Source organism: Carya illinoinensis, chromosome 3 (genome assembly GCF_018687715.1).
Source record: "Carya illinoinensis cultivar Pawnee chromosome 3, C.illinoinensisPawnee_v1, whole genome shotgun sequence".
Classification (NCBI taxonomy): Eukaryota; Viridiplantae; Streptophyta; class Magnoliopsida; order Fagales; family Juglandaceae; genus Carya; species Carya illinoinensis.
The window spans coordinates 22,374,431-22,389,971 of record NC_056754.1 but is presented as its reverse complement, the minus strand read 5'-3'; the positions used below and the strand labels follow the sequence as shown (position 1 = coordinate 22,389,971).

Sequence of the window (15,541 nt, the reverse complement as noted above, 5' to 3'; positions counted from 1 at the left end):
AACCTTTGGGATTAAGGTAATAAAAGTATCATTTACCCCCTCCAATGAGCTGCCTTTGTTTAGAGTTTTGAGCACAAAGCTGCAGACTTCCTTAGCAAGAATCTCCCAATTTGTTTGGTAAAACACTGCTGGGAACCCATCGGGTTCTGGGGAGCCCAAGCCTTTCATTTGGAAGACTGCTGTCTTGACCTCTTCCTCAATAAATTCCTGCAGCAGACCTTCATTCATCTGTGGTGAGACTCTGTGGGCCATGTGCATTAGGCATTCATCAATATCAGAGGGGTGGGATGTTGAGATAGATCAGAGAAATGGTTGGACAATGTAGTCCCAATTTGTTGCTTCTCAGTCACGAGTCTGTTACTACTATCCAGGATTTGAGATATTCTGTTGACTTTCCTTCTATGAGTTGCTTGCATATGAAAGTATTTTGTGTTTTTGTCCCCCACTTGTAACCAGTGCTGTTTTGCCCTTTGCTTCCATTTTATCTCCTCCTCAGCAAGCCTTTGTTCAATATCTTTCTGTAGGTTTTTGACAGATTCTACATGATCACCTCTGCCCTTGTCTTGCATCTCCCTCAGCTTACCTAATTTAACCTTGATCTCAGTAGGAGTCGTTTTGTTCACTTTGGCATTCCAAGTTTTTAGAGCAAACCTGCAATTAAGGAGTCTACTCTTCATCATAGTGGTCATATCCTGCCCACTTGTTGCCTTTCCCCAAGCCTCCTTGATGGTTTGAGCACAATTTTCCTTTAAAATCCAAGCTGTTTCAAATCTGAAGCATTTTCCTTCTGGGTAGCCATGGGATCCTTGCTTCTTTATTGATAGGGCTAGTGGTGAGTGGTCTAATTTTACTGCAGGTTCCACAGAGCACCAACTGTCCCTAGAAATTTCCTGCCATGATAGGTTAACTAGAGCTCGATCTAGTCTTTCTTTGGTAAAGTTTCTACCTCTTCTATTATTGGCCCAAGTGAATTTTGAGCCTCTGGTCTGAATGGGCATTAGAGAGCAGAATTCAAGTGCTTCCCTAAACACTTCCATCTGTTTGTATGGTCTAGGACATCCTCCTTCCTTCTCATTTTGACACGTAATCTCATTGTAGTCCCCATAGCATAACCATGGTGTTGAGGACTCTAGCTTGATGGCCTTTAAAAGATCCCAACTCCTCTTTCTTTTGGCAGTCACAGGGTGGCCATAGAAACCTGTGAAGAACTAGGTGGGGCTGCCCGGGTCATTTGTTACATGGACATTAATATGCCATCTCGATTAGTTGTAAATAACCATATTCATATGGCTCTTCCACATTAGTGCAAGACCACCACTACTCCCTCTGCTTTCAACAACCAGACATGAGTCAAACTTTAACCTATTACTGACTTCCATCACTCTATTTTTTGAGCATTTTGTTTCCATAATAAAGACCATTCCTGAGCTCTTATCCTTAACTAGTAAGCTAAGGAAGTAAACTGTCCGAGGGTTCCCAAGCCCTCGGCAGTTCCAGCTTATAAGACTCATACTTGTGGGCAGGGATGCATAGCAGCTCCCACCAATTCCATTTGTTCTTTGTTCTCAGCATCTCCATTCTTTTTACTTTTCTTCCTGCACTTGCTGTTTTCGTGGACAGATCCCATCTGGGGGTCATTATAAGCTGCTAGGGAGGTTCTTTTCTTACCGGCCTTCCTAGTAGTCATTCCACTCTCAACCACCAGTGGTTTTAGCCTGGCCTTCCTCTTCCATTTAGCTCTATCGTGGTTTTCCTCATGTTTGCAACATGAGACCCCTTCAGTGTTGCTGTCCCCCACCTGTGTTATCCCATTATGTCCTTCTTGGTCCAGATCATTACTGTCATCTACCTGGACTGCCACGTGTGCCACCTCAACATCCTTGCTGCTTTGTAGGAGAGGGTTGTCCACCTCAGCAACCAAAATCACTTTCCGAGGGGGGAACCTGCAGATAGTGTGGTGTAGGGACCATAGGGTGGTCTACATGCTGACAGGAGGGATGTAGGTTGCTAAAATCATGATACCTAGATAGGTCATTGGTTGTGTTTCCTGACCTAGTTGCCTTATTTGGCACCTTGGTGGGTGGGAAAAGATCCATATTTGGTAATGCTTTTTGCACTTTCCTACCTGCATTGTCATAGTTACCATAAGAAGGGTCAGCATGCTGAGGAGGGCTCGAGGATCTAGGGTTGCAGGCTGCATCAACTTGCTTTCCTGCTGCTAGTTCAAAGGTTTTCCCGCCCAAAACAGCTTCCCTGTCGTCCGGGAAGTCCTGCCTGGGCACTTCTTTTTCCATCGGAGCTTTCTTGCTTCTTTGGTAGGACTGGTAAGAGCTGACTTGAGAGCTTGCCCTGAGCCAGGTACCATACTGGAGCTGTTCTTCTACCCATTGCCTTCCATCCCATGAAGGTTTTGAGCAAGACTTTTTGGAATGTTGGAGAGTCCCACAGTGGAAACAAAAACTAGGCAATCTCTCGTATTTGAAGGATATCCATTCTTTCTTCTCTCCCAGGTTGAGGAAGCAGCCTCTTGATAGAGGTTTTGTAGTATCAACTAACACTTTGACTCTTAAGTATTGGCCCCAAGCCATGCCTTGATCATCAGCATCGACCAATAAGACTTGACCAATAGTTCCACCCAGCTTTTCACCCATTTTTTTGTTCATGCCTGCAAAAGGCAGGTTATGGAGTTGAATCTAGAAAGGTTCCAATGTGAGATTTATGGATTGTAAGTTTTGGCATCCAAAACAATCTTGTAAACATATCAGATTTCTGTCAAAGGACGAAGGCCTCCCTTGCATTACCTTCTGCTTCTCTTCTCTATCGTGGAACTCGATTAAGAACTTATTCTTCCCTACCTCTTTGAAGGTTACTGTCCCCTCTATTTTCCATACCTTGGTCATTGTAGACTTGAATGCACCTTTGTTGATATCTTTCTTTGATACAATGAGTGCTGCAATACACTTTTTGCTCTTCTCTGTTGAGGCCAAAACCTCCTCTTCTGATAGGTTAACAGATAGCTGCTCTTCTTCAATTAACCGTAGCCCCTCATATAAGTTGGAGAGCTCGACCTCCATTGTGTCTAGGCAGCTTACAGACACTCGTGGCTTTACAAAAGGAAGAAAGTAGAGAACAACCTCAATGCTCTACAAGAGACAAAGAGACGAATACCCCATCTTTCCTAGAGAGAGAGGGGACTTCCAAGTCAAAACAAGTACATGATTAAAGATTTGAACTTTGAAAATATTAAAGATGATTGATTATCATCTTTCAAATGTACATGCTTTATTTGAATATTTTCAAAAGTGATTGATGTTCTTTTTGACTTATGTAAAAAGTAGATGATTTTGTTTGAAAATTTTGAAAATATTAAATATGATTGATTGTTATCTTTCACATGTGCATGCTTTATTTGAATTTTTTCAAAAGTGATTGATACTCTTTTTGATTTATGCAAAAGATAAATGATTTTGTTTGAAAAATTTGAAAAGTAAAGTGTACTCCTTTTGTCATATTTCAAAAGTAAAAAAATTAGATTTGAAATTTTTAAAAAGTGAATGATGTTGTCTTTGACATGTGATTTTTTTTAAATTTGAATATAAAGTCTCATATGCCTATAAATAGATCATTTGAGAGTTTCAAATTCACAACACCAAGAGCATATAACATTTATTCAAAACTTTCATTCTCTCTTTTCTAAGCATTAAGCCTTAAACCTTATTTATTTTGAGAGATATATAGTTTGCACTGTATTAATCTTATTTCACTCATTGAAGAGTGTTTTCTGATAACCTACCCACTATCAGCTCTTGTATTAGTAAAATGATGTGTATAACCTTTGTGCATGTAGAAAGTGTTCTGCACAAGAAAGAGTTGAATCACCACGTGTAAGGTGATTGCAAGTGTAGAGGGTATTCTACACGGATCCTTTATAGCGGTGTTGTTCAAAGATATAATAGGTTTCTATCTCCACGTGAAAGAGGTTGAATAGTGAATTTGGGGATCCTCAAGGGGTAGCTTGAGGAGAGGATGTAGGCAGTAGAGCCGAACCTCTTTAACATACTGAGTTTGTTTCTCTCTTATCCTTACTCTTTATATTTACTATTGTTTTATATTTTATTTATATTTTTATATTATGGATTTGATTTATAATTGTTAATTTTTTAAATATAACCCAATTTACCCCCCTCTTGTGTTAGTTATCTAGGCAATAATAAATATATATTATAATTTTTAGACTTGTTTACAAATTATGCACTATAAAAACCACATAATTTTTAAATTAGAGCCACATTTAATTTAAAGTTAAAATTAACGTTCGAACGTTAATTACTAATGTTCGAACGTTGGCGTAAAAGCATTTCACGTTCACAAGTAAGTAGCCTCAATGTTCAAACGGAAATGTGACATTCGAATGTAAATTTCCTCTACGTTCAAACGTAAAAATAGAATCTCATCTGTCTTTAATGAAGTAACGGTTTCTAGAAACCATTATCAAAATACTTTTTAGTGACGATTTGGAAATTGTCACAATTTTTTAACTGTCACTATAAAGCAATTATGTTGCAGTGACGATATAAACCTTTAGTAGTAAAAACTAGTAACTTAAGAAATAAAAATACAAACCAAGAATTGAGTTACTAGGTAACTCTCTCTCTCTATAGCAAGCTGGTGGATGGGAATCTTCTTCGTCCATGTAAAGTTTGGAAGATAGGTCCAATGATGTTAAGCCTATAATATTTTGGAGTGATCCCGATGGATTGCTACTACAAAGTTGATTTTCATAAGATGAGTCCGTTGAAGGGCTAACTATAAGGCTTTGTTACGCTTAATGGGAGATGTCATGCCTAATATTTTTGAATCTTTAGATTATAGTGTACAAGAAAGTCTCTTAGATGAGATGGATCTCAGAGACCAGGAACGATTTTGGAGAGTGTGTACTCTTGGTAGCTAGGGTAGTACCATTACAGATTATCTTCCACAAGACCATCTCGAGCTCAGTTTCGATTCCGTACTAGCTCCGACGGTAGTTGTGTTCTAAAATAGAGAAAATGGTATACAAGACTAGCTGATCTGCTTTAGGAGGCAGTTCACAAGTATAATTGATTAAATAACTAAAAGAAAAAGAAAAAGCTCACTCGATGATTATGGTGTCTAGCTAGATGAGTAGATCTAGCGCTTTGCTCTGGGGTAGGTTGATTTGGTGGATGCTTGCATCGGTAGAAGCATTAAATCTTATTTGGAGTGGAATGTTCCACGCTTAGATACATTTTTCATTTCTCATTGGGACTTCATGTGATTGTCAGCTAGCTCAAATACATTGATCGTAAACACAAGTTAAATGGATAATTATTTAGTTTCTCAACCACCATATCTGCATTTATAGCTAGATGGAGCTAGGGTTTTAGAGATTCATGCAATCTCATGCAAGAATAGAACTACTATCTACTAACTTCATTCATGTTCTATAGATAAAGATTGAGGGACCCATGAGCTGCAGCTAGGGTACTGTTTCAATCAAATAATCAGGCCATTCAGAAGTACTCCACATGATTGATTTACAACAGTACCCATTATTTGATTGAAATCTGAAAAGAAAATGCGCATGCAATATGCTCCTATATAGTCATGAATGTCAGAATTAAAGCACTGCAGCCAACAGTTCTTAAGAGAACAACATATATGCAAAACCCAACATACAAAAAAGTGTAGAAAATGACTATTAAACAAAGTCGAGAAACCCATGTGGTCTTGTCTTGAGCTTTTATTTCGACTCGATCTGTAGTACAATAATGCATTAATTACCGTATTAACATCGATCAAAAGATAACATGCAATGTCACATAATCCAATCACTGCAAAATGTTAAGGAAAACATTATACAAATTCAACTGGCATGAGTGAGCAATCTGAAAATAAAAAAATAAAAAAACTTCTGAACTGTTTCTTTTTCTTTCTTTCTATTTCGATAATTTTCTGTTTACTTTGGTGGGCTTATAAAAAACATAGGAAAATTCCCCACTCTGCCTCGTGTAAGAGTGCAGGCCAATCTCAGTGTGACTAATTATCCTCTCAGACCAGCTAATATATATATATACACACATAGAAGTGTATATATTGACAAATAAGACTAAGCAAATTGTAGTATGCTTGTATTAATTGTGACATGGGAAAGAGCTATACATATTTTACGAGCATATATAATATGCAGGAGTTATGGTATTGCGTTTTCGTCAAAAATAATCATTTTGATTGTAAGATTTTGAACGTAAAAACTCGTTTTTTCCTTATAGAATTGGGAGGAATAGATTTACCTTTGAAAATTTGGGTTAATGGACTTAATTACTCTCGTCATTTTATTTTTAATTATAGGCAAACGCAAAATCATACTCCTATATTTGCATGGTTCCTTTAAAAGTTCAGCTTCGTATTGCAGCTAAAGTATCCTTCACGCCTCCAAAACTTCGGCCCTTTTGTATTTCCTGGGCCCAAGCTTTTCAAAATCTTGGGTCGGAATTATTTAAGCTGAAGTCCAAGAAGGCAATTTCTTTGGGAATGAAAATGATGTGGTCAAGGCATTAGTATCACACCCGTCCACGTACGGTAGGTGGGCTTTTTGTTTAGAATGTTTGGTCCGAGGATGTGTGAGCTTATTTGAAATTAAAATAGGAAGTGATCTGTTGGATTTTATCACAATATGAGAATTGGGTCAGAGATGTGGGCCTTTCTCACAATATATCAAGATCATGTCGAAGTGATGTGGAGAAGGAATATTTGGCAATTTGTATGTTATAAGATCATCATTTTCTTCTGCAACATCAAATCAAATCATACCTATTTTTAACAAAGAGGTACATTAATGGGATAATTTTTTAAGGATAATACTATATACAGTTATAAAGTGCATAAATACAATATAATTATTTTAAAAAAGAGTGAAGTTTATTATTAAAAAAATTAATTTTTTTTTTCATGTAGTCCTGTATTTACTCACTTTTTCAAAGTGATTATGTGGTGCTTACGTACTCTACAATTGCAAATATTATTTTTCATTTTTTTGATTTGGTACCTTTACCAAAAGTTCTTAATTTTATATCCAACTGAGACCGAAGTTTTGAGACAAATTAATGGATAATTAATTGAGCGATAATACATGGTTATATATATTGTCAAAGTACTTGGAATTGAAGCACAATCAATCTTTGGATTGGTCCCACGTACGTTGCTTAGTTGCTAGGTCTCTCTAATTTTCTCCCGCTGGTTATGCACCAATTAATACAATGCATGCACGATCCTTTTCCATAAAATCTGCATACATTATTTGTGGACGTTACCTCTAAACGTTTAATGTGGGAGGAAATGCAAGAAAACCTGAACCCCTTTGATCCCCATTAAAGCCATAGCTAGCAAGCTAGTCATGATCATGTTGTCCTCCCAGGCTAGCTAGCTAGGGAATATTGAAATATATATCATGTAGATAATGTTCTGTCAATTACTAGTTATATATCTGCAGTGCAGGGCCAGCAATGGCCAGTCAGGTAAAAAAGAAACAAGATTTTAAGTTTCACACTAATAAACATCAATCACAAGGAACACCTATATTACAAGAAAACATTTAAAGAAGTATCCCGGACATAAATCTCATCATACGTGGATTCAATTAATATTGTCTGACATTTAATTTCCGAGTAGCTTAGATAGATAGATGATATTAAAAGAATTTGCGAGTTCGATATCATTTCGAGGACTGCAGGCCAGCATGGTCTACGTACGGACTCATAAATTCATTACAAAGAATTGATATCTAATCACGATTCGAGGCAATTCCTTTGCACCATTCACTAATCAGCTTTTTGCTGTAGTATAGAAACACAATCAAATGATGATCTTCTTAAAAATAAAAAATAATAATGATAATAAAAACTCAATTTTTTTTTTTTATTTTAAAGTAGACAGATTCTTCAATTTTAATTATCATCCTCACTCTATCCTATAATATATATACTATTAGAGAAAAGATATTTGTAATCGTAAATTGTACAACTGCCGCTTAATTGCTTTAAAAAAAGTGAATAAAACATAAAACTCACATGAAAAAAAGTTAATTTTTTAATAGTGGATCTCGCTTCTTTTTTTAAAACAATTACGCGACGTTTACGCACTTTACGGTTGTATGTAGAATTACTCATATCATTAAATGATTGAAAAACCATTATCATCTTTTACTTATTTTCTAATCATTTGATATCATACATGAAGATGATGAAAAGATAATAATAAAGAGAATGATAAATAACATTCTTCTCCTAAGAATAATAGCTAAATTTATAAAGAGTCAAACCATTCTAAGAGTGTTTTGAGGGATTTGGGTACATGGCTATCAAGTTTAGCTAGGGCATCACCTAAGGTTTCCGCCTTATTGAAACCCTTAAAACAGAAAGAACTGGTGCTTGCTTTCTACAAGAAAAGGAAAGGGACAGAGTATATGAACAAAGAAACCAACCAATCATGTCCAAATGAAAAGTAAAGAAGAGTGCACACAAGATGTTTGAGAAAAATACTCAGTCACCTTGAGAGTACTAAGAGTCTTTGCATTCATTATATACTAAGGTACTACACGGTTTTATTATGACATATATTGAGGCTGGGTGAGGGGCTCCCATATGTAGGCTAGCCTTTGGGTGAGTTGCCATGTCTCACAGTCTTGATAGTCTTGGCGTGAATATATATTTGGTATGTGTCCATGATTGGTCCATAGCCATTGGGATTGAGCTGCTGCGTTAATAATCCCCCCAAATTGTACCAAGGAATAAGGCTAAGTTTGGACCAGAATGAATGGAGTTGCGGGTGGCCAAGTGGTTTGGTGAGAAGGTCGGCAAGTTGAAGAGAGGTTGGAACATGTTGTATTTGAAGAAGTCCAAGAGCGACGTTCTAATACGTAATGGTAGTCAATCTCAATGTGTTTACTTTAAGCATGAAAAATTGGCCGGGTTGATCTTCATATAAAGAGCATTGATATTGTCACATAGGAGGAGTGGCGTAGACAAAAGTTGAACACCAAGGTCATAGAGTAAAAATGAAATCCAAGTGAGCTCAGTAGTAGCTTGGGTCATAGCTTAATATTCGGCTTCAAAGCTTGATTTGGAAACAGTAGTTTGGTTCTTGGCAGATAGCCAGGATATACAATTACTTATGAGAAATACATACTAACTGAAGGTGGAACATTGAGTGAGGGGCCAACCTACCCAATCTACATCCAAAAAGGCAAATAAATCAAGTGTAGAATTTGAACTAAAGTGTAGGCCAAGATCAACAGTATCTTATAAATATTGAAGTGCTACTTGTTTGACAATTATTTTTGTTCTTAACAAGTCAAAATTTATATATATATATATATATATAGAGGGTTGGGGGGTTCGAACCTAGTTTTCCCATTTGGAGATTAGGTCTCATGCCATATGGTTGAAAGAACATTGGATTTGTTGGAAAATGCATAAATTGAGAAACATAGTTAATGCTATAGGAAAGATCCTGGCGGGTAAATATGAGATATTGATCAAGAGCACCATGTTTAAGTGGGCATAGATGGCTTTAACATGGGTTGGCTAGCCGTTGGGTGAGTTGCCATGTTTAACATTCTTGATAGTCTTGACGTGAATCTGTATTTGGTATGTGTACATGATTGGCTCAATGCCAAGGCTGCTAATCTACAAGAAGCAAGAAGCGGTATTGCAAAATGGTGAGCGAGTGCCTCATTCGTCGCCCAAAGTGGCTCATGAGCCCCACACGTCGCCCACTACCGGACCTCTAATCACCACATACGCCACTCCATCCAATTTCACCCCCTTCCAATTTCACTATTCTGTTTACACATTTTGGGATAAAAAAAAAAAAAAAAAAAACCCCACATTTGTTTTTCTCTCTTTCTTTCATCCTTCTCAAATTTTCTTCCCTTCCCACAAAGTTTTCAATTCTATTAAGTACTCTTCCTTTTTTTCATAGCTTATATAACAATTATATTTTTCTCATACGTTAATATGGGAAAAAAATGAAGAATATTAAAACAATTAGCTCAATCACAAAAAGGAACTTGTAAACTTATTATTAATAATAGTCCAAAAATCAGATCAAGTTCAATTTAATTAATGTTTTATAGAATTAGAAGACAAGGTGAATATATAACAGAAACAAAATGATTCTACAATTAATTATATACACGACTAATTAATTTGTAATATTAAAACAATTTTTAACGAAGAGTTCAAATTAAGTATAATAAAAAACTGAGAGGAAAGTAAAAAATAAAAATAAAGGTTTTTACTTTTAGAGATCTATCAGTGAAGTTTGATCGATAATCAATTTTTCACTTAGGAAGTAATGACTCTAATTTTAAGTAATTGTTTGAATATTTTGTATTTAATATAATAATTAATTTATTACAATATAAAAATAAAAAAAGGTCGATCTTATACTTAATTTTTGCCTCAAACCAAAATGCATGGCTGGCCAGGGTAGCAAAATCCATTAATCCAAGTGTGGCCATCACGCAAGTTAATTAATGAGGTGGTTGGCCACCCGTAAGGAGTCATGTCCAGGTGGTTGGAGGCCGGGTGTACTCCTGTTCATCGTAGATACACTCAACTCTATATTAATCCTTATTAGCCTAACCTTTCACGGTACTTTAAAAAGAAAACAGATCGAGAGATCGAAGAAGTTATCTAGTTGTTCTGATTTGCAGCTTAATTCCTTTAAGATTAGAACATATTCCAGGTGAAGGCTGAAGCAAATATATAATTTCTGATCGTGACCACTTTGCTACATGCAGAAAGTCCACTCCAATTTTTTCTTCAAAACTCTGGTCTTGCCATCACTGTCAATATAGTACTAGGATAGAAAAGAAGAAACCTTCAACTGCGTCGGTGGACTGCCGATCGAAGTTAGTTTGCCACTGACTTAGCAATTAAGGACTAGGTTGATATTGCAATCATGCAGCAGCTAGCCTTGCCAAATTTTCTTTGTCTGAACTCTTCAACGGAGAAATATTCTTGATCTTGGGTTTAATACAATTTTCTAGCTAGGTCTATGATGAGTAAGTACTACTACAAATGTCTGACCTTGTTAGAGCCACTTGTTTTCTCCCTCGATCAGGACCGTGAAAGCTACAGGCGGCCGAGACCTCCTATACATGATTAGATATACCATGGCATGGGGTTGTGTCGCACTCCCATGTTTCCGATCCTCCTTTTTTACTTTCATTGATATATTTAATATTATCTTATAATGTAAAAGCCAAAATATATAATGGGTATACCATGGGATATTACAAAAAATGACTGTCATAGATCGATAATCATGTATTTTATCAAACAATCAATCCAAAATATATGCGTCGATTGATCATTCCTTTTATTTTCTTTGCCGCCAATAATCACCGATCGACTTGCATCCTTCACATGAAGACATGCATGAGATCATTAATAATATTCCAATATATAGAAGATTAAGAGGGTCGTGGAGAAATTAACTGAAACAAGTACTTCAAATTTAAGTTATTCCAATATAGAGAGAGAGAGAGAGAGAGAGAGAGAGAGAGAGAGAGAGAGTATAAATTAAAGATTTATCAGTACCGAAGTATCACGAGATTAATAAATTCATATTGGGGGCAGGTGGAGGAACAAATTAATTACTTTATGGATCAGATCATATATTGTCATTCCCTAATTAATTAAATAAACAAAAAGATCATCCACAAGGAATTATTGGTCACGAGATCTGCAAATTAAAAGAGTTACAGAAAATCTAAAAAGGTGCAGAATCAGGTAATTATATATGTAGGCCGCCTACTTGATAGCCAAGGCAAGGACATATATGCAGCTGCTATGAACTGCATTAAATATAAGAATTTTGATATCTATAAATAAAATTACGTACTAATTTACATATTAATATTGATTTTTTTATATTTAAAATTTAAATTAATATTATTTTTAATAAAATATACTTTTAAACTAATTATAATAAATTAATGTATATATTAATGTATAATTATACTTATAACTAGATTTTTTTTTTTTTTTAACGCAAGGGATAGACTTTTATCAGGAGTGGAATCAATCGATATTATGGTTGGTTAAAACAATTAAATAAAAATCAACATAATTTGAGATTTTTTTATTCACGTTTAACTATATATGTATATATATAATATTAAACAATAGATCATACATAGGACAATGTCTATTTTAGGCTTTTAGCCACACGAAAAACAAAAGCTACATCGAATATATCTGATCAGTTGCATGCATGAGAATTGAAAAGAGATTATTATATCGTAATTATTAGCATGCATGTGTGTTTTCGAAAAGATCAAGATCAGATATATATTTATATATATATAGTTAATGTTGTAATTAATATATTATACGACCTAGTAATTCGAAACAACGAAGTAGTCAAACATTAACACAATAGGATCGAGACACATGATGCAAGCATGGATAAAATTAAATGGAGAGCTCATGCTCATATATATGCATGGACGTTGAAAAGGTAATTTTCATCATGTTAGTCATCTTCGTCTGTCTTTTTGTGCCTTAAAAGTTGACTTTATGGTTTATTTGTCTCTCTCTTTGGTCTTTTTCTCCTTCGATAAGCCAACATTAGACTTTTAGGAGATGGCAATATTGTCACAGACAGCTAGCTAGCGAGCCAGCCAAGCCCGAGATAGACGATATTGTCATACGACCAATTGACAGCAGAACCAATCTACGTCGTGGGTCCAAGCCGCTTGGAGACCTCATCTTCTAGTGATCATGTTGACATCTTATTTATTTCCTTTTAATTTTTTCTTTCCTTACAAGAAAGAAAGTGTAGCAGAAACCATACGCATGTGTGGCAGTTCATCATTCAGAATGGGCAAACTTATCCTGCGGTGAACGTACGTTGCTGTGCGCTGCTGAGAAACAAGATTGAATCGGTGGCGGCCTAATTTTCTTTTTTGTTTTACCAAATAAATCAAAGTACCAAATAGGTCAGGGGTGCTATTGTATGAACATGATCCACAAACCATATATAATTATATAAACACGACGTACGTAAACCCAACGAATTTTTACGATCGTACTAATAAATTAATTAAATTAATTTTTCATGTAGATAGGAGAAAATATAACACAAATAAATATGAATCAATAATTTTTGACAAGAGTAGTGTTATTATAAGAAGGCTGATTGGCAGGCATCAAAGATATACAACAAGTCATTCTCACAAGAACCGTATATATTATAATATGCTCTCGATAAGCCAAGCCAGCTCCGATCCACACAAAATCCATATCTATATATGATTCTACGCAATCGAATTCAAATGTCCTTTCTGGCATTATTATGAAGCAGCCACGTTCATGGCCCTCTAGCCACAAACTTTGCTTTCGCCTTTCCTCTCTAATAGTACGTACAGTACTGGCTACTGTTCTATTAAATACAATATTATATATACGATCGATATAAATAATAACGGGGATTAATTAATCATGATAGCCAATAATAATATTGTTTGTCACCAAGTAAACATTGATATTGCAAGGCCGATGCATGATTATATTCCCTCAATATTAAAATTAATTAGGAGAAAAAGTAAAGATGGATATATATATATATATAGGGGAAAGGGACTGTATTTATGTTGTGCTAATTTTTTCAAAGATATATCATATATGTACATGGTCCTGAATCTAATGCATGTTGATTGAACTCATGCTGGCTGCTAGGTACATTATTATTATTATTATTGTTGTTGTTGTTGTTGATTTTAATTCATATATACTGTATGTATTATTGAATATTTTCAAGAGTTCTGATATTATATGAAATCAACATTTATCCAAAAAATTTAAGTTAATAAGATGTAAATTTAATTATTTATATTATATTTATAATATATATTACGAATATTTGCACGCACGAGTTGAAATAATAAAAGATAATTTGATTGAAGAGAATAATATAATATGTTATAAAAATAGGTATGTGTTAATATATATTGTTCTTGTGAAAAATATACAAGTGTGGAGCATGTGGTAGCTACGTAGATATAGGACTGTTCATCTAGGCTGGATTTTACCCAGCCCGAGCCGAAACCTGAATTCCGGTTGAAGTTTCCCGCCCAGATTTGATCCGGGCCAAAACCCATATTATAAAAACTGTATATATCCGATTCGGATCTTGGTATGAAATCTGGGTTCCGTATTCATAATCCGATATAACCAGATTTGTATAAAAGGCAAAAAACAATTCTCATTCCTGATTCAGGATCCTTGTGACCTCGTTTCCCCCAGACCCCCTCTCTCTCTCTCTCTCTCTCTCTCTCTCTCTCTCTCTCTCTCAACCCTAGCCACGAAACCCTAGCCACCGCCATGATGATCTCAATGGTTACTTGATGGAGAGGAGTAGTAGATTTGAGTACACTCTCTCACCGATTGCAGAAGCTCACCTTTGAGAATCATCTCTTCATTGGCCAAAATAGTCAACCTAAGATCATAGTACACCTCTTCGGCCACTAACACACTCATACCCATCAAGCTCTCAAACTCATCTCTCACTAACATCCATTTGAGCCTTCTAGACCTGGTAATTAGTTCTCACTTGTCCAGAAATTTTATTGCTACAAAATCAGAGTTTTTGGTTGGATTCTATTTCACCCTTTTGGTTATCTGTCTCTCTTTTGTAGCCAAAGTCCAGTAACTTCACGTGTATGAGTTCAACGAGCGTGATTGTGGAAGCCTTGCCTACCTACGATTGAGCCATAAATCGGTCAATGCCCTTAGCGAACTAGTCCCTTTTAGAAACAAGGTAATTTTGATGAGCTAGCTTTTGGGTATGTTTTGTTCTCTCTTTGTTGATTTTGGATTTGTTTTTATGTGAATGTTTGAATGGAATAATCTTTTAGGAGTGCTTTTATGGGTTAGATATGAATTTGTGAGACCTAGAAGGGAGAAGAATAAAAATAGCCATAACCACAGTTTCTTTGTGAGATCTGGATCTAGATTTGTGAGATTTGGATTTGGATTTACTATTAATAAATGGTATTAATAGTTTGACTATTTTTATAAAAGGGTCTCCTAATAAGATTGGTCAGCAAAGAAATAGTTTCACCAGTGTACACGTGCTAAGTGTAGTAAATTGTATAAAGATTATGCTTGAATTCGTCACCTTTTACAATTTTCTGGGTGGCATTTCCTGATTCAAATTGCCAGGTTCTTTCTTGTTTAGAGCTACTACATGTGTTGAATATCTGGCTTTATGCATTGAGATATGCTTTATCCAGATTCAGTGTTGTTGGATGACTGAGTTTCTAACTTTCTACTAGAAAGGTTGGGAAAGATAAAGAAAAGATAGCACTTGGAAATTTAGGATGTCCAAATTTTAAGCTTTGCTCACATGCCCTTTTTTCATATTTAATTCTCTAGTTATGGAGTCTTCTATTTAGTCAACAAATTGCAGAAGGAAAATAGAAAAAGTGGAAGCAAGATAATGTAAAATAAGA

General features: G+C 35.5%; 1 protein-coding gene across 1 annotated transcript; it reads right to left on the bottom strand.

Annotated features, from left to right (window-relative positions):
• Nucleotides 1–257: 257 nt before the first annotated feature.
• Nucleotides 258–1,037, bottom strand: LOC122304621. The gene has a single exon (XM_043116880.1). It carries the CDS (start codon nucleotides 1,035–1,037, stop codon nucleotides 258–260), a length of 780 nt encoding a protein of 259 aa, XP_042972814.1.
• Between the last annotated feature and the right edge of the window lie 14,504 nt (nucleotides 1,038–15,541).